Source organism: Cheilinus undulatus, linkage group 9 (assembly GCF_018320785.1).
Source record: "Cheilinus undulatus linkage group 9, ASM1832078v1, whole genome shotgun sequence".
In the NCBI taxonomy this organism is placed as follows: domain Eukaryota; kingdom Metazoa; phylum Chordata; class Actinopteri; order Labriformes; family Labridae; genus Cheilinus; species Cheilinus undulatus.
In genome coordinates this window covers 16,269,190-16,290,109 of record NC_054873.1, presented here as the reverse complement: position 1 = coordinate 16,290,109, position 20,920 = coordinate 16,269,190, and the positions used below count along the sequence as shown (strand labels likewise).

Genomic DNA, 20,920 nt, shown 5'->3' with positions numbered 1-20,920 from the left:
TAAATAACAGAGCTACATAGCTAATGCTAAACTCACAAAAAAGCTTTGTAGGCTAACATGGCTACGTTAGCTTTAGCTATGTTTGCTAAAACTCATGTTCCTAAAGCTAATTTATGTGGTTACATTAATAACGTCGCTAGCATAACTATGTTAGCCTTAGCCAGGGCTAACAAAGCTTAAGCGAGCCATGGTTTGTGTAACATTTCTACGGGCCAATCAAAGCAACAAAACATGTGACGTAGCAGCTATCGAGCTGCGTGTACTCAGCTACCGAGGAATAACGCGAAACATGGCGACTATAGACATGTAAGTACTGGACTTTTGTGGTTTTTGAAAAGAAAACAACTCACTGCTGTTCTTTGTTCTTCTTTTAACGAAGAATTGTTGTCAAGTTCTGATAAAACTTGCGCTTTAGCAGCATCCATGCTAAGCTCTTCCGCCATAATTGCGCCGGCCTCTTGCTGCTGCTTGTTTACGTCACGACTCTGCCGTGCCTGAAAGTACTGCCCCTCATTGCTGATTGGTCCTGTCATTTTCTAACCGGGCCCGGATGGGAGCTTAACAAGATAGATTCGCCAGTGAAAAACAAGGAAATGGGCGTATCCATCTGCTTTGCAAGGTTAGCTCTGTGTAGTATTCAGTATGATTTGAGACAGTCTAAAGCCTATTGCCAGTATACCCCTCGCCCCTACCAATTAGCCCCACCCTATGTTATGCACAATTAAGAGTACGGGTGTCCTGATTCTTTTTGTAATGAAGAGGAAGGATGAAGTGCTGGGGCTATATGGTTGTTTAGCCTAAATAAAGATTTTCCAGAGGCACACTCCAAACCAAGTGTCTTTAATCTTACAGAATGCCCTGCTAATCATCTGCAAAGACGATTACTCAAGCGTCAAAAGAAGTCTGCAAATGCAGGTAGTTTCCTTATGAATTACCTTTTAATGTTGCAACAGCCATCTCAGTTTTTAATGTTGTATCAATGCATTATGGTCCTTAGATTTAAAATAAAAAAATGTAAAAGAAATCTTTATTACTACTGTCATGACCTATCAGGAACTTGTAGGGTCATCTCATTTCCTAGGGTGAGATTTCACCACTACCTCATGTAACTCTTTATAATGAGGGGTAGGGGTAAAGTTAGAAATGGGACTGAGCCTTACAGTCTGGACATAGTCACAACAGATTTTTAAAAATACCCCAAAACTGGCTCCAGATGTTAAAAAATCAGCACAGTCATTAGTCACAGACAAAAAAAAAGGTCTACTCTGCCATTGATGGGGAGACAATTTCCATGTGTGCATGCATACCTTGCAGCACAGTAGCCTGAAGACACAGTTCCTCCTGCAGCCAGGCTATTAAAGATTTGGCAGCTCCCTTGGTAGTAGCTACTTCAGGTCAAATGCTTTCCAACATAAATGGATTTATCATATTTAAAAAGGACAGGACTCCAGTGTAAGCATTTCTGTCAGAATTATAGGACTGTGCAGCGTAAACTCTCCTCTGGTGTGTTGTAACTTTCAATATGTAAATTCTAATGTATATGTCAAATTGTTTGACTGTAAATGAACTTCTTATTGGTGGTTATTCAGAGTTCATAACAGTGTAAAAAAAAAAAGATGTGATTGGCAATATGCGGTGGGTGTCTGTGGCCCCAGCCCGCCCCTCACTTTGCCATAATTAGACGTTCATTCCTTCAGTCACGCTGCAACTGCGACTCACCCAGCTTCATCACATCCACATCTCTGCCTCTGCCGCGGACTCAAGCTTTAGTGTTTTTCTCTCAAAGGAGCCTTGCGGTTTATTAACACATCCCGCAGAATAACTGGACGGTTAAAACTCGCGGAGTTAGTTTTTAAGTCTCTTAATTTGATTAACTTTCATTCAATGGGTCCGTGTGTGGTGCTGCTGTGCTCTCTGTTCGGAGTTCTCCTTGGACAAGGTAAGTTACCTTTAACTGTTTAGCGCGTGACGTCTCTTAATTAAGCCAGCTGTGTCAAGCTAAAGATTAGCATAGGTGTTTTACACGGATGTGTACGCGTTTTATATGACAATGTGCTTTTTTGTTGTCAGTATTTTAACAGTACCATCAAACAGGCAGAGAGTGAGACCCCAGGAGGTGATGAGTCTGCCACAGAGGGCTAGTTGGGGCATGTGATGAAAGCACAGCTTACAAAGTTAGGTGCTTCAAAGTGATACGGGTCTCTTTTTGAATGAAGGGTTCAAATACCCGGTTTTCATTAAAAAGACCGCTTTAGAAGTTTCAACTAGGTCATTTTTGGCGTTGACATGGTTTCCTTTACAGGTAGCTTTATCATATGAACTACAGTTACAGTTTGTAGCAACTTTAAAAGATCAGCCATGTTATGACTAGATATAGTTCTCAACTTGAAACCAGTAAAAGTTGATTGCTTTATGTATTTTTATCTCTTTCATTCTTTACATGTATTTAACACCATAGCCCAAGCACAGAAGAGGGGTAAATAACATTAGAGCTCCTGCTAGGAACTTTGGGTTGTGTCAGTTTTGGCGCCCCCTAGCTAGCCTGTAGTCAAAGAAGGACTTCTCGTCTCTTTTATCAACCTGGCCTCTGGCACATGCACAAGTAGCTTGTTATTTTTATTTTTATTTTTTAACCAAAAAAAGCCCGGCTACAGAAGAACATTGTACTCAAATGAGAAAATAATTTTTTTTACGTTTTTCTAACTGCACCCATGGGCATAGCATGGGTGGGGGTACTGATTACCCGGGACCACAGTAGAGAGGGGCCCTTGGGAAGCCTGCAGTGAAAAGTGTTTTTATTTATTTTTTCTTAGTAATTAGTGTCATTACTGAATCATAAGCAACTAAATGAGTTGGTCACCAGACTAAATTTTGTATCAAATAGAGTGGAATAAATTACTGGGGGGGTCCCTGCTCCTCCCTTTAAAATGTCCAAATGGTATAGCCCAGCGCTCCAAAATAATTCAAGTAAATATCATTTAACCATAGTAAAGATATTGCTCATACATTGGGAAATTATGGTTCAGAAATACATTTAAATGCATAGATATTTGTAAAAATGATAAAACATTTGTTCCTTGGCTAGCTGGTTAGGGGTTCCTTTGTAATATCCTTTTTGGGGGGCCAAAATCCCTAGCTACACCCCTGATTGCACCATCGCCTCAGGGTTGGGAAGTAACTAATTACATTAACTCAAGTTACTGTAATTGGGTCGGTTTTTGTGTGTTTGTACTTTTTGAGTATATTTTGAAATCAATACTTATACTTCTACTTAAGTAAGTTTTAACCAGAGTAACTGTACTTTTACTTGAGTACAGTACTCCTGTGCTTTTTCCACCTGTGTGTACTACTGTACCACATAATGAGAGAATGATTCAACATCACTTCCCAAAACAGCTGTTTAATTCAGCAAAAATAAGTGTTGATATCTCAGGTTTAAAACTTTTCAGAGTTGATTTTGACCTCCAGAATGTCATTTTAGCTTCTAAGTGAAATAGTTGTAAGTGTTGGAGTTAATTGACAGTATTGATACACCAGTGTTAGTTCAACTCTGTAGAGCCGATTGATCTAAGTTTCGCCCATTGTGATTTCCAATCTGGCGAGATGAGTGGCCAACTTCTGATAACACTGGCGCTTCAGCAGCACCCACGCTAATCTCTAACAACATAATTGCACAGGCCTCTTGCCGCTGCTTGCCTATGTCACGACTCTGCTGCACTGGAAAGTACTGCCCCGTGTCACTGATTGGTCCTGTCATTTTTCTGACCAGGCCCAAACAGTTCAGACGGGAGCTTTGCAAGATGGATTCGCCCATGAGAACCACAGAAATGGGCGAATCCATCTCCTTAGCAAGGTTACCCATTTGCACCATAGGTGAAGTTATCCACTGAGTTAATTTCCACCTGTGAATTTAGGTGCTCCTAAAGGAGTGCATCAGTATGCATTGCCTTGCAATGACATTGAATCTGCTATATCCCTACCAACAGACTCCCACCTTGCCACAGAAGTTACTGCAGCTCTGTCATATAGGGAAATATTTAAAACTTTAGAAGTGTAGTTTGACTGTATGTAGTGTTGGCAAACATGGACACAGTCATACTTCTTGTAGCTTCACAATGCTCTCCTGGACCTCAATAGAAAAGCTTCAGATATTTTAAGTTTCCTGCAATTTTATTGAAATGTACACAGTAATATCTTTAATCTTTTATCATTTAACATTAACTTGGGCTGCATTTCCTTTGTGCAGATAAGCTAAGAGGGCAGGGCTCAGCAAGAGGTTAACCATGAAACACAGTTTGTTAAATAATACAATTCTGCTCTGTATTTTATTTAATTAATCACCTCAAAATTCCAGCCCAAGCTTCCATGCAGATTATTCAGTAAAAAAAAAAATATGGCCTGACCTTTTAGTACAATTCAGTTTTATTCTGCTCACCTCTTTAAATTATATTAGATAGTATTGTTTAAGTTTGCCAACTTCACTTAAAGACTTAACAGCTTTTCAGATGTGAAACTCATTCTAATCTGGATGCTGCTGTGTTTCTCCAGGATCAGCTGAGAGCAGATTTTTTGGGTGACACCTACCCTTCAGCAATGGTTTCAAGCACTAGAAATAACCAGTTACACTGCCACTCTCCTTTGCTTTTGTAAGTCACAAAAAGGCCATATTTTGAATTACAGTTTCTATAATAGCATGCTCAAGCCTCCTCACAGGAACATTTGAGGACCTTCCAGTGAGCTGTATGTAAGAGTTTTTTTTTTTTTTTACCACCCATGGTGTCTTACTTTCTCCCAGTCAAAGGCCAAGTGCCCTGGTATGCTGTGATGCTCTGGCAGAATGATAAGTGTCTCATCAGGACAGACAGTAAGGTGTGATTTATACTGAGGTGCCCACAGCAGGGTCATCCATGTGGGGTAGAAGCTGTATCCAAACCCCCATAGTCCCCTGGTCACACATGGGGCAGTTTTCACAGTCAGCGGGACTACTTTTTCTCTACGCTGCCTTCTTTGTTGAGAGCCATGTCACAGGTCAGATGTCAGCTAGTTGCATGACAAAACTCCCAGAAGAACTTCATAGAATCAGATAGATAGATAGATAGATGATAGGGAATCAGTGGCAAACCGATCGGATCAGAATTAACCTCTAGTATAGAAACCCAGCATGTACACAAAACTAATCAATGTATAAAATGTCTTGAAGTTTTGTTTCATGGCCATGTCAAGGACATGGATTGAGGTTTGTCTGACTCTTAATTTATTCATTTTTTTTTATTCTAAGGACCAGTACGCAACTATTGAAGATGTGCACTGTCATAAACAATTCAGATAACTACTTGCAGGGAACTGCACTTGCAATCGTTATCGCTTTGGTTATTTACAATAAAATCAGGTGTTTTCATCTAAAAAGTTGCAGCTTTTTTGTATTATGATGACTTATATACCATGATAAAGTGCTAAGAGACCTGACGTTTTAACTGCAGGTGCTTGCAGCTAGGACTGTCACACGCTGCATGAAACCTGACGCAGTTGGAAGCTCATCTCATCCATTGTGCTGCAAACAGCCGCTTTACTGATTAGAACACGATGGAATATAGAACGACACAGACCAGATGGGACTGGCGGGGTTTGGTGCCGCCTTTTAACCGCTTTTCTTCCTCATTATCAATCAGTTAAAGAAAACAGGAAGTATACTGTTAGTGTTACAGTTACCATTGAGTGCTGATTTGACTGAAATCATTCCTCAATGAGGACAACAAGTGACAGGCAGAGGAAGGCAGAGGGACTCATGGGCTGTGAGTTGGTCTCACAACAATCACTCAAAGCTGAGAGCTCAACCACAGTGGGTGTAAGTGTAAGTATGGCCTTCACTAAATTAGATGTAAAAATTGTCACACAGATTAAAAAAAAAAAAAAATTCCACTGGGAACTTATATCCCAGATTTTATGGTAATATTTTAACATAAGTCGGGACAGTGTAAGTCGCAGTAAATGCTGCCTCTTCTTCACTTACTTCCTCTGTTTTTCTTCCACCAAAATGCACACACAACTGTGATAGAACTTCCAAATTGTTTTACACAGCCTAAAATTGGCATTTTACTTGATAGTTGAGGTTGCATCTTAAGTATGCCACTCTTTTCAATACCCTGACCAATTTTGCCCCACCCGTACCCTGGTTTGTTTGTTTTGTTTCTTTATTCAAGCTTTATCTACTCAGGAATATTCTCATTGAGATACAAAGATCTCTTTTACAGGAGAGTCCTGGCAAGGATGGTAGCATCTGAAGTTTCAAGCATATGTTTGAAACAAACCATAACAAACAAAGGTTATATCAATCAACAATATAGCAGCAAAACTTAAATTCTGGTTTTAAAAAATCTCCAAAACTAATACAAAGCTCATACTTCCAACTGCTCAAACTGGGTTTTGGTCATTTATCATGTTTTGATGGCAGCAACAGTATGGCTGTATGAGTGTTATGTAAGTAAACGCTAATAAAATGTTAGAAAGTGCTGTTTGTCCACCAGTCTTAAGGTTACTATTTCAAAGGGGGACTTTAGTGTTTCCCAATAATTAAGATAAATAGACAAATAGGCAAACAGAAAGAGAGACAGTGAAAAGACTTACGTCTTATGTAACTGTTTCTTTATTGTGGATAAAAAGAGCCCTCTAAATGAAAGCCTAAAGGGCAGGGAGACAGTGAAACAGACACACTCTGCTGTTGTGATGTCTGGCTACAACCGGCTACTCTGTCTGGGCGGAGCTCCTCCACTGGGATCATTAAGCCTTGTTTACATGAGGCGTCTAGACGCAGGCAAGCCATGTGCTGCTCTGCCAAGAGTAGAACGACCCTCACAACCAGCACCTCCATCCAAGATGGAAATCAGCCCTCTCTCCAGACAATGCATCACAGAGACAGAGGAGCAGGCACACGACATGGCTGTGCCTGCTTTACTTCTTTTGATAAACCAACACCACACAGTTTAAAGGACTTCTGGTCTTTCAATTTAGGTTTTCAGAGCTGCAGACAGTGGTGGCGTCTGTGATGCCTGGTGGGTTAGAGTCAGTTATCAGCTAACAGAAAGCTGCACTTATGAGAAAGCTGAGGGACAGAGATGAGGGGGAAGTAATGTATAAGATTAACTTTTCCTGTGATTTAGAATCAACAAGCTGCATCTCCAGACATAAGACTGTTCTTAATTTTAATCAAGAGAGGGGCCTCTTTTATTCCTTTTTCTTTTTATATAAACTTAATGTTTATTTAGGCAAAAGGATGTCAGCAGAAATGTTCAAATTATGATGCTATGTGGTAATACCAGCAAATACTGCAATAATCCAAAACCATCATTCATGAACAAACCCAAAACTTGACTGTAAATTGCTTTCCAAAAGAAAAGCTTATTATCATAGATTCAGTCATAGTTGTCACTTACAGCTACTGTCTGAGAGCAGAAAAGAATAGAGCCGTTAGCTTACAGTGTAGTACCAAATAGGGGTGCGCGGTATATTCAGTAGATGGTATAATTGATATAAGTTTGGCCTCCGGTAGAGATTAGGACTCTACCAACCAATCGCGATAACGCTGTTAATGACGTCATCGTATCTGCCTCAGTGTGAGTTAGCAGGCAAAAACACGTGTTTTTCCTCTCAAAGTCTGAAGGCTGTACCCAGCTAAGTCAGTGTGCTGTCTGCTTCAGCATGTCTGGGGCTGTAACACAGGCTAAGTGCTGCTTTGGCTGGTCTCAGAGCCCAGCACTGCAGCTCTTCCTCTTACAACGACATAAACAACCATTTAAAAGTCTATTTTAACTTATGACTTTCTTTTCTAAGTCCACAGTGAGATAAAGATCCAGGCTGCGATGTTAAATAAGGACAGAAAAACTGCTGTAAACTAGCTGTATTCCCCGGTACGGCAGCCAAAGCCAAACTCAGTGGTAAACACAATACTTCCGTCAAGCGGTTCAAAATAAAAGTCCGCGGCCATACAGACAGACCTCATCAGGTTAGAGATGAAATGTGAAACTTGGAGTGCAGTTAGAAGTAAACCTAGAGAGACTTAAAAAATAAAACATGTTTTCTGTGTTCCTATACTAAGAGATAAATTGAGTATGCCATCAAAGGTTTGTTTTAATGGGAGAAGGAGGTTAATAACACTTGAACTTGGATTAAAAAGCATTATCTCTTTTTAATTTTGTAATACCATGATATAATACCGTTATCGTCAAAGGCAAGAAAAATACCGTGATATGATATTCAGGCCATATCACCCAGGCCTAGTACCAAACAATGATTACTGTTACCCTTCTATGGTTGTATTAAGATGTATGTAAAGATGTAACAGTTAAAACCTTTAAGAACATAGATAGAAGTAGGTTATTGTTCAACAATTAACACTTTTAAAGAAGCAAAGAGTGTAGCAGTGCTAGCAAAGAATAAGCAACAGTGTTCACTAATCCTATATTTAGTTTGTAATTCTTTTTAAATGTAATGTAACTATTACAACCATTTAAAGGTACAGTGTGTAGAATTTGGCTGCATTTCGCCGACTAGAAACAGTGTAAATGGTATATAATGTTTAGATATTTATGTGAAGTATGTCAAAATAAGTGCACAATCATCCCCTTTAAACTTTCCTTTTCTTTTTACATAATTAGAAAAAAGCTTTTTAAATTTACATTACCTCGGGTCGACCTCACGAAGGCTGACATAACAAACCGCCATGTTGTTTACGGCAACGTTTTGCGGACAGAAAGAGCGAAACACGATTTTTAAATACGAACCTGCCCGCCGGTCCTGAAAGCTACCTGGAAGGCAGGTGGAGAAGAAGACTGACCTATAATCTATAAAAATAATGGTTACAAAAATGAATAAACCCTCACCTCACCCACCAAATGATGTCCAGCTCACGATCCTTTTTGGTCTTCACAGGCTCTCGTCGCTTAGTGATGGGATGTTTTGGTAACAGATCGGCTCATTCTAAAATCTGAACGCTAGATGTCGCTAAAATTCCAAATTCTACACAATGCACCTTTAAACACTGAAGGAAGCAGTCTAATGATCAACGATTAAAACATTTAAGTAGCAAAGATTAACAGTGCAATGCTAGCGGAGAGTGTAGCAGAGCTAGCTAAGAATTAGAAACAGTTTTCATTATGTTTAGGTAGTAATCTCTTAAAATGTAATCTTGCACAATTAAAACCATTAATAACACAAATACACTCGGTTTATTGTTCAACAATCAACTCTTTAAAGCAGCAACGAGTAATGGAGCACTGCGAGTGGAGAGTGTAGCAGAGCAGGCAAAATATCAGCAACAGCGTTTAATTATTTTTAGGTTATATGTCTCTTAAATTGCAATGTTACAATAATTAAAACCATTGATGACATAAATAAAAGCAGTTTAATGTTTAACAATCAACTCCTAAAAGTAGCAGAGAAACAGCACAATACTTGCGGGGTGTGTAGCACAGCTAGCTAGAAGTCAACAACTAAATAATTTGACTGCATGAGTGCACACTGCAAAGCATACTCAAAAGCAGTGTGCTACTATGGCACTCCAAACCATGCTAACTTTAGCATTTGGCTAACATAAAATTAGCAGTGACAGCTTATTTCAACCAAGGAAAAGGGATTTAAAGTTGATTTTCTTTAAGGGAATGTTAAAAATAAAAAAATACAAGTTACGTGAATTTGATAGTGGATGAAAAAAACGTCAAATCACCTAACGTCTGTTTAAAACCTGCTGTTGAAATGAAGTAGAAGGAGAAAACAGAGGCGGTTAAACCCTCGACTCTACCTGTAAGTGCAACAAAGCAGTGCGAGATTTGAGACAATACTAATCAGCTGTGTTTATGTGCTCCTTACTGCTTTTAAATGTACTATAATATGGCATACCAACAGAAGTATGTGAATTGGGAAACGTTAATTGTCTTAATTTATAATGTAAGGGTGTATCCCTCTTATGATGTATATAACTAAAGACAAAATTTATGTAAATTAAAGAGTTTAATGTTTAAAACCCTCTATTAAGCAGCAAGGAACAGTGCACTAAGGCTAATCAGGCGTGTACAGCCACATTTGACATCTGCATCTGTTTTATATAAGATCATAAATGAAATGTAAAAATAGATCAAAGCATTTATTGATAACTAATCAACAGTTTTAGGCTGCAAAATAACAAAGCTAACACAACATAGCAAATAATATCACTAATTTTAAGATGGTATCTTCAGATGTGTCATGCTGACACATTATAGACTAAATATTTTGTTTTGTCACTTTTAAACATGTCTTTTCACAGATACATAGGTCTTTCATATTTAGAGACAGGGAACAACTTAATGACAACCAACTTGGTAGGTCTATTCGAAAAGGTTTTAAAATGCCATTGCATTTCATCCAGCTGCTGCAAGGTTTATTGGCCAGAGGATTTTGGGATATGCCAGACTTCCACGAGTCAGTAGTGAGTCAGCTAATGTGTCTGCCTATTAAATACTCAGCACATATCTACTCCTTTCTGCCAGGTTGAGCCTTCACATAGATGCAATGGTCATAAAATTTTTTACTCTGTGCTTTTTCCTGTGGCATTGGAGAAAAAATAACATGCTTACTTCAGAAACAAACACATTGTTAATCTTAATGTACTTGTTTTTTGTCTCCCCTATGCTGAGTTTTTGGCTGCTTTTATAGAAGTCTGCAAACAATTTCGAGAAATTGAAGGTTTTATAGCACAGCTTACATAGTGTTGTTACAAAGTTCATCAGTGCACTTTGTGATGATGACTCTTCCTGCTCGTGTGTCATATTTGATTTAATGGGTGTAATAAAATTCCTTCTATTCCTCTGGGAGAAAGCAGCAAATCTATGAAACTGAAGTCTGTTCTTCCAGACACTTGTCCTCCCCTCCTAATCTACAGTTTATCTGAAGGTGCTGATTCTTGCCAGACTTTTCACAGCAGACGCTCTGTCTCAAACGGCTGGATTTGTTCAGCACATTTCATCACTTTTCATCATGAATTCAGAGAAGTGACCAGCAACAAGTGGGATTCTATTTCAATGAATCAACAATATATTTCACATTGAGTTTGTTTCTCTTTTTCTCTCTCCGGGGATCTATTGTTAATAACAAAGTGACGCACTGGTTGTGGTTTGAGCTGGAAGCAAAAAAAAGTCAGAGGAACTGATCTGCCAAAGCTATTTCACGTTTGGCAGATCACACAGAAACCACAGACGGATGAGTGTACTTGATGTGATTGCGTTGGTTGATTGTTTACAGAGTCGAGACATTCCACGCGCTCTAATCCACATGAATAAACGACCAGATTACCACAGAGTCGGCTGTGCTCCAGGCAGAGAGCTCCTCTTTTCTGCGACAACATATCTATCAGTCATTGTCTTTGGCACAAATAATGCCTACAGGTATTTTAATTTACAAGACAGATTGTGTGCATAGTTTTCCATCCTTGGAGAATGAATTTTCCTGAAAAAGCATGACAGCATTTTTTTTTGTCCAGGGTGGATACCCAGTTTTGATCACCCTAAGTCACGTCATAAGTCAACTAGTGTACTTTATCGTGCCAAAAACAAAATATTTTTTTCACATCATTGATTTTTTGTATACTCCCCAAAAGAAGTGGTCAAAGCAACCTTGACATCATGTTTTACAAAACAGAGTGGGAGGGAAAAAAGTGAGAGATTCCTGCGCATTTACTTAATGCCACAAACATCTCAGTGTTTTTACCAGAAGTCATCAGGTCATAGACTTTTTTCTTTCCTTGAGTAAATATGCTGGCATATCTCTCCTTTTTCTTGCTGCTGTCTTTGAATTGCCTAGCACTTACCCTACATGTGATGCTGGTATAACCACCTTTCCTAAAGTTTTTAAAGTATAATGACCAAATTTGATGTATTTGTGTTGATGGATTTATTTTTAGTCAGAAGTATCTGCTGTCTGACCTGATGGACTGTTTCTTATATCCGCTGCATGGATATATTTCACATTCATCTGGGGAACCACCCATACATGGCGTTTGAGAAGGACAGGACTTTTCAAAAAATTTTCAGGTGGTTGGACGAATGTTCTGTTAGCTTTCAATATGGCTCTTAGCTTTTGTTTTGATAGAGAACTGTGGTCCAGTTCTGCTATAGCGACAGCCGAGCTAATTGCTAAACTGGTGGAAGCAGTTGCTTTCAGCTTCCAGTACAACTAAACCCCGCCTGTAGCTACTGCCCTGTTCTCTTCAAATGACACTGATTGGACAGAACCATTTTCAGGTCTGGCACAAATGTAGATTGGAGCCCAATAATAGACATGGATTTGTTTTATTTTAATTTTTATTCTAAATGCATACCTATTAAAAAATTAGAAAGATGGTTCGCTATTAATTTATGTACTCATTTATTAATAGTTTATTTGTCAGGGAAATATACAGTATACCAGGGCTGTCAAACAATTACAGTTTTAATTGCAACTAATTTCAGAATTACTGCAGTTAATCATGAGTAACCTCCCCTTTTTGTTGCATGTTGATATTCCTTTATTTTGCAATTAAAACTGTTTTTGTTTGAATTTTTTCAATTTCTTAAACTTAGGGTAACTTCCTTTTTGGATCTTATTTTGAAAGGGAACAGTGAAAAGGTAAATTTTTGGCAACCCAAGGTACGATGACTTCTGATGTGTCCACTGAGCTGTCTTTGAGTTATTTAAAGTGAAAAGAGTCCTAGCCCATGGTTACTTCATTTTGGAGCTAAAAAGAGTGTTGAAGAGTAAATGGATTCTGATGTTCAAATTATTTATTAAACCCGCTTTTAACCCCTTTTCATTGCAGTTTTTGCCTACTTTTGACACATTTGTTTCCCCAGTTAACCCACTTTTGACTCTTTTAACCAAGTCTTTAATACTGTCAACCCTTTTTTCTGTACCTTTTCCATCCATTTTTTCCACTTAAACCAATTTTTACCACTGTTAACCAATTTTTGCTCATTTCTAACAGCTTTTCCAATTTTCTGCCCATTTCTGCCTCAGGGAGACATGGCAGTGCCTTAAAGGGATACTTCAACATTTTGGCAAATTTGCCCATTGCCATAATTCCTATAGTCTTAGTAAAAGGTTCGTTACCTTTAGTTGTCCATGCAAGCTATTCTTAGATCGGCGCTGCCGAGTTCTGAGCTGCTGTGCCAACTCAGTGGAGACAGACGGTACCTTTTGCTTTCCCTCATCAAACTCATCCAATACACAATCCAACCACCCCAAAATGCTCTCGTTGACAAGTTGTGACCTGCACATTCACCACGCTATGAAAATATGTTAAATATCCCTTTAACCAAAGTGAGTGGAAAGGAAAAATAAAGCATGTGATTAATCGTCAGTAAAAAAAAAATACCATGGACCTTAATCGCATTGGGATTAATGCATTAATGCTGACAACCCTATGATATGCATGGACAAATTGGAAACAGCCATCAAATTGCAGTTTCACTATGGTTATAATGAATGCACTTTGCAGCACCTGTCCCTAGAACAGCTTATTAGGGAAAAAAAGGCTTAAACTTTAAGTTAGAATTGAAATAGCTTCAATGAAATGGTAAACTGGGTACCGCATGAAACAATTGAAAAACATTTACCAGCATCAAACAAACATGAGTGCAGGTTTCTTTGCTAAGTCAACCAGGATTTTGCAGCTCTCTAACAAATGGTGAAGTTTGTTGTAAGTTTCAAGTGATAAAGTCATGAGATCCCAGATTTTATAGAAAAAAATGTCTGTGTTTTAAAAGTGAGACGACAGTTTTCATTGTAAGCAGCTCTGATGGATCTGCTGCAGCTCTGTAGCCTCTTTTTGTTTGTGTAGGAAAGCTGGGGAGAAAGTCCAGGTAAACATAAGCACACAAACTTTAAATAAAGAAAATTGACAAAATAATTCAAACTTAAATCTTAATTTCATTTAAAATGTGACACTGATGATGTCTTTTTTGTTTTTTATCCTGAATTTTTAAAGCCTGATTATAGAGACACTAAGGATTTGACAACTCACTAATTTCTGAGTGCTGCACTGTGGATCAGTGGTTAGTATTGTTGCCACACAGCAAGAAGGTTCCTAGTTCGAATCCCTGTCAGAAAGGACCTTGATGTGTGGAGTTTGCATGTTCTCTGTTGCCACAGTCCAAAACTGGTGATGCTATGTCACCTATGGAGTGTATGTGAGTATGCCTGCTTGTTAGTCTCTGTATGTCGGCCCTGAGATTGACTGGCAAACAGTCTAGGGTGTCCCTGACTCAAGTGACAGCTGGGATCGACCAGGATGAGCGTTATAGATAATGGATGGGGTGATTTTTTCTGAAAGCAGGCAGATAAACCATAGGATGGGTGTGAAAATGTCATACTGCTCAGAAACAGAACGGACAGTTGATTGTCAAGCAGTCTTACAAAACAGCAAAGATTAGCCTTCATGGTTGAGCAACCCTGATATGTAGTCTCAAGTCATTTACAGCCTAATGCAGATAAGAATGTTCACCATCTTGAATGAATGCATGCAGGTGTTCTAAGTCCAGATGCTGCATGATGCAAAGCTCCTGCAGCGGTTATGTAAGAGGGGACCCCCTCACTGAAGAAACTGAACACCCTAACTGAAGAAACTGATAAAGAAAATATTCTTTTGACAGTTAAGAATAAGTGAGATATCTCACCCTTTTATCATAAAAGCAACACTTCTCTGTGTTTTTTATGTCTGCAGGAGCTGAGCAGATGTCAGTGGAGGACTGCTGTAAAGATGGCCAGAAGCGGGGGATGGATAACCAGGACTGTGCATCCCTTCCTCTTATCTCGGGGTCTCCCACGTGCATGTAAGCAGGTGTTGCGTACAATTTTTCTCCCACTGACTGAAAATCTATGCACCGAAAGACTAAACTGGGGCTTACAAGCCATTACCTGCCACAACTTTGTCACAATCTTAGACTTTCAGTCAAGCTCCTACTGTATTGCCCCTCAGGAATTTAGCCTGTACCATGTACGGGTAAAAATGTCTATTAGATCGCTTTACCTTACTCCCATAAATCTCCAGGCACATTATTCACTTCATGTGAGAGCAGGAAGCGCTAATAGTGATGGGATAATAACATGTCTACTGGTAACCCTAGGAGGTGTGCTGCCACAGGTTTAGGGCTCATAAGCTGGAGCAGATCTGCTGCTGTGAACATTGATGGCAAACACATTTACCATAGCCACCCTGTGTGATCCCAAATTTGTCCAAATTATAGTGGGAAAGGGGAGGAGAGGAAGACAGGGCAGAGGCTTTTGGGGGAGCAGGGTGGAAAAGGGGTGAGGGGGGTCAGAGGAGAAGAGGCTGTTTCGAAAAGCCAGGAAATACCTCAGAGGTGAAACGCGACATGGAGCGACGAAGGAGAGAGGCAATAACAGGAAATCTGAACGATTACTTCAGACACCAAAGGGGAAAAGTATGAGAGAAAAAGAGTAGGTAGAGAAGAAAAACAAGCTCTTGACTTTGCCCTTAAAAGGTTCTGCAGAGGAGGTGTGCACCCTGACGTAAATCTGAGATCCCCAGTAGTTTATGTGGAAAGAAATTTCTGGTAAGAGTTGATAAAGAGGCTTGTTGGAAATGAGGGAGAAGAGACGCAGAGATAAAATTACGGTGAGACTGATGAAGAGCAGACAGAATATTCTCTTAACTGATTGGACTGCATTTAGACACAGCCAGTGCTAGACAATACAATGAAATCTGATCGGATAGAAACATTAAGTTACTGACATTTTTCCAGTGAAGTGTGTTGGGGTGTGCTTGGACCAAAAAATCCTTTTTGTATATGTAGACGGATGTCCACCTATGATTGGCTACTTGCGTCATTAGAGGCTTACATTCAAATCAACTATTTTAAATGTGATAACAAGCTGCCAGTACATTGCTTTAATGTAGAACATTGTTTGTTAGTACTATAAAATGCAGAAAAATGCTTTTCCTTAGAGGTGCACAGATGGTGGAAATTAATAAATTAACATTTTAGCTGACTACTGGTATAGATGCTATTTTTTTTAGTTTTATTGGTGTTAGACTCTCAAGCTTGACCACCAAAACTGACCAGATTTTCTAACTGCATGTAAAAAAACAAAAAAATTCTTTTTAAATCAGTGAAGTAAAGTGTGCTCAGTACCAGCTTTAAGTCAATTTAACACAACTGATCAGATCTGCTTCTGACATCTGTTCATGCCACAGTATTTGCAGATGTGCCACAATCTGTCAACAAGGCCAATATCAGCCAAAACCAGTGATGAACACATGCATCGCTTTATCCCCTCTTATCGCTTTTATTTCATAGGACGTGTGCAAAAGAGAGAAATGAAATTGTTAAAACACTGACAGTAAACTCCTTGCAAAAATGCATTTTTATTGACACAGGCACACAGAGCTTTCCTGCAATGTTTAAATACTTTAAACTGAGACTTTTAACTCATATTCCAAAGGATGCACCAATCAGGATTTGCAATAACATTTTGATATAGCTGCCGGTTTAGTGGTTGGTCAGTTTGCTCAGCTTTGTAGTGCACTGGGACCTCCTACAAGTGGAAAAGGAATGTCATAAAAGGAGCACAAAAGTCATCGTTATTAAGCCAAAAATATGATTTTAAATACTTTGTTCAGATTTTGTTTATTCAAAAGGCTAAACCGTACAAATAGTCTAATATTTAAAAGACAATAAGTCAGTAAGTCATACAGTCATTTTACTGACTGGACCTTAAACACATCATGACTCACGTTATGTTAGCCAACATGAATTAGTTCCTATTTTTAAATAAAGGGACTCAAAAATTAGTCTGGTAGCTTTTAACACAGCTGTAAGTGGAGGACTGGGCAGCAGTGGCGGCTGTCAGAGCATCAGGTTGGTGACTACCAGCAGTTTTTCTGACATTTTTACTCTGGTATGTTTTTATGAATATTATCCGCTGCCAATCTATCAGGGTAACTTATATTTTTTGTTTTGAGTCAGTTAAGAATTATGTTTTAAACATAAACGTAAACGTGTGGGCGACATGTTTGACTCTTAAAGAAAGCAGGTTGAGGTTTTGCTGTTGGGAAAAGCATTTCTTACACATTAACAGCAGAAAATGACTGTAAAACAGATTAACCTAATGGGGATGAAAATGGTAATTAACTGCTCCTTTTAGTTTTTTCAGACAGGCTTCAGGCCACTCCTGGGTTAGTCATTGTGCCAACCCAGTCAAAAAAGTCTGGACATGTCCATAAGCTTCTGCTGTAGACAAACAGCTCAATCGTCTCTCATTTACAGCTGTCTACTTATTCCTGTTGATGACTTAATAAATTAGTCAGACTCACAAGTTGTAACTCACCTTTCGTGTCCATTTTAGATTCATTTCAGCATTGTATCCACCTAAAACACAGTACTGTTTACAATAAAAATGTTTCCTTACAACATAAGCATAAAATCTTCTTGTTGTGGGATATCTACATATTTCACTTTTGGCTGTTATTTAAGGTTTGTATCTAAAGATGCAAACTCAGAAAGTCTTAATTGAATCCAAATGCTCAAAAACATTAAACAGAAATCAACCATGAGATTGTCTTTTATATTAAAGTGCTCATTTTCAGAATTACAGTGTGAAAAATAACAAATCATATCATGCAAAGTTTTGAGCATTGCAGTGTATGCATGCATTCATGTTTGAAGCAGCCGAATTCTTAGTCACTATTGAATTAATAACTCTGTCTTCTTTGGACATGATTAAATTTCCACAGCGATTTCTTGCCTAGAGTAGTGGGATCTGGGACCTCCTTGGGGGTGCTTTTGGAAAGTACTACCCTCTGAACAGGGACTCTTCAAGCAGTAGATTTTTTTTTCCCCCAAGATGGAAATGGAAACTGGATTCTGTGCCTTTCTGATCTACCTCCAGACTTTGGGCCCTTGATTTACAAAAAAAACTCTAAATTTACTTTCATCTGAAAACAGGACTTTGGACAACTGAGAAACGTTCCATTGCTTTTCCCCCCTTAGCTCAGGTGGTTCAGGATTGGCTCGACACAAGGAACACAACACTTGTTGCCCATTTCCTGGTCCCGTATCTGTGTGGTGGCTCTTGGTCTACTGACTCCAGCCTCAGTCCACACCTTGTGAAGCTCCCCCATGTTCTTGAATCCACTTTGTTTGAAAATCCTCTAAAGATTGAGCTCATCCCTGTTGTTTGTGCACCTTTTCTTGCCACACTTTTCCCTTTTTCCCTGGTAAACATTCCATAAATATGCTTTGATACAGCCTCTGAGAACAGCCTGCCCTTTCAGCAGTGACCTTTTGTGGCTTACCCTCTTTGTGGGATGACAATCATTGTCCTCTGGCCAACTGTTAAGTCTTCCCCACGATTGTGGTTGTTTGAACTTAACCAAAGTAAGAGAATAAAGGTGCAGGAAACCTTTGCAAACTGGACTTTTCCACAATATGCTGATATTTTGAGATGGTGGATGTTAGATGTGAGCTGTAAGCTTTAATCATTAAGATTTTTAAAGGTCTTGGAATATTTTACTCTAGTGTGAGGTGAATCTAGAATTTAAAAATTTTAACTTTTTGAACTGAGATACACCTGTAACAGACTATGACCATTACTATTAGTAAAAGGTCTAATAGTGCATAATGTTATTGATTTACTTTGTCTTCCTGATACCTGGCTGTGTCAGGATACCTGATTTGCATAGTCTCATTAGGATTTTTGGCCCTTGTGGAAATGCAGACAACACTGAGCCTCAGCAACCACTTAGTTCCTTGAAGAGAAGTTCCTGGGACTGAAAGCTTCTTGTACTTTTAGTCAACAAGCACCTATGAGTAGGGGGGCTTCCAAGGATGGGAACCACTGGCAGAAATATTTATCAGATTGCAGGGAGTTAAGTCAGATGCTCATAATTTCCTGAGGCAAGACCACTATGTGACCTTTTATTAAATGTGCCTATGGAAAGCCCTGCACTTCCCAGATGGTATGCAGAATTTTATTGATCCTGTACAATCAACCATTACTGTACATGATCTACACTCGCAAAGAACTCAGAGGTGAAGATCAGCTGTAATATTTTCCACACCAATGTGTTACTCCTTTCTTTGCTTAAGTAATACGCTGTCACATTTCATCTCTAAATTTCTGAGCTAAAACGGGGATGATTGTACTTCAGTGATGTCATTACTGGCAACTGTTAGTCACCCAGCTGTTCCTACAGGACACAGCATGCTTATTTTCAAGGAGTGGTTTGTTTTGATGGTTTTTATAATACTGGTTATGTCTTTAAAAAGTCAGCATGAAGAAGGAGATGTGGAGGTGGATATCCTGGGACTGAAATAGTGGTTCAACTCTGGTCCAAAAAAGTAGAACAAAGGCCCCTGGGAGTGCTGCTCAGCTCTGTTTAAGCGCAGTGATGTCAGCATTGCAAATCACAATAAACCTCCATTGCCCTCCTCTAAATTCACACAGGACCGACTCACCCACTCATCAAGGCGTTTTTTTGGTGTGACAACTCTGAGATCCCCATCAGGCGTGCCTCAGGCTGATTTTAATGGGCTACCCTGTAAGGCAGACTTGTGTTGCACTGCGGAGGTTATGGAAGGATCTCAGAATAAATGCAACACCCGTGTTTTGTGTGTGTTTTTCTGACAGGATCGTGCAGGAGCAATGCTGTGTATCAGTGCTGGAGGATAACATGTGCAACGCTGGCATCAACATGGCAAAAGACCAAGGATTGTGTGATACTTTGTTTGCCAACACATGTGAGACCAAGACCACAAAGGTGTGTTTGGACCTGTTTGTGCATATACACTTTTATTTGTATGTAGGAGACACTAAAAGGAAAATAAATCACAATGTGCATTAAAAAACCTCCCTTAACTCAATCCATGTACACTATATCACTCAGCTGGACAGCCAGTTTGGAGGGGCAAAAGATAAATGAGAGCCATAGGGTGCATTTGTAAGTTTTTGTGTGTGCGTGTGTGTGTCATGAGCAGGATGAGGCATGTCACTCTAGGGAGGAATGGAGCTTGTTGCTGTCAGATACATTATAAATTCAGCTCTGACTCCAGGATCCTTTGTAGGCGCACTTCCAAGCACTTTCAGCCCATCTATGTTGTTGTTTTTTAATTTCCTCTCAGTGTGGCTCTTTATTTTCATAATATACTTCATACCAACACATCCCAGAGATGAATGCTTGGCAGAGTATAGAAAAGCTGGGATGCAAGTTGGTGCACTTCTCAGAAGGATGAGATAATTGTCAGTAGGACAGCTTGTCTTTACTTGATCCACTTTAAAGTGCAGGTGATGGCTCAGGCTTGGACATGCCGGGGTAATAAATTTGTAGAACAAAAGATACAAATAAGAAGGAGATTGTTTCTTCCTCTTCAAGTCATTGTATGATAGTAACTTTATCTTTATTGTGCACTGCTTTGCTTTATTCGCTGCATCAAGGGCTTTAATTTTGCAATGAAATAAGGAATTGAAGCCTCCTGTCTTGCACACAAGTATTTCTAACATGAACACAAAATTTAAAAAGGAATATTCCCAACCATTGACATTACATTTCAAATTTGTATTATCAAGACAGGAAAATAGATGTCAGAAAGTCTCCTGGTCCTGAAAAGTTTCTGTACATGTTATGTGGACTTATTTTCAATTAACCTTAGTCAACAAACCTATGTTATATGCTACAGAGTGCAGTTATCTCTAACTGTTTCATGATAACCAAATTTAGAATAGTATAACTTACTTTAGGGGGATTTTACTGCAGCAATCATTAAAACTAGTAACCATTTTATCCCTACTAGACACAAACTCTCTCCAGAGGTTACAAAAGTTACTAAAAACATCTTAATTTTGCCTTTTAAAAAAAAATGAATAAAATATGTCTGGGGTTAGGGCTGGGGTTAACGCT

The 20,920-nt window shown here is 39.1% G+C and overlaps 1 protein-coding gene across 2 annotated transcripts in view; it reads left to right on the top strand.

Annotated features, from left to right (window-relative positions):
- Positions 1-1,697: 1,697 nt before the first annotated feature.
- fbln1 (fibulin 1) overlaps positions 1,698-20,920 on the top strand; it is a 60,179-nt gene continuing 40,956 nt past the window's right edge. For both annotated transcript variants that reach the window (XM_041796251.1, XM_041796253.1), the window contains exons 1-3: positions 1,698-1,939; positions 14,726-14,834; positions 19,654-19,783. In XM_041796251.1, the coding sequence (XP_041652185.1) occupies positions 1,885-1,939; positions 14,726-14,834; positions 19,654-19,783 (294 nt within the window). In that variant the 5' untranslated portion in view covers positions 1,698-1,884. The remainder of the gene's footprint in view (positions 1,940-14,725; positions 14,835-19,653; positions 19,784-20,920) is intronic.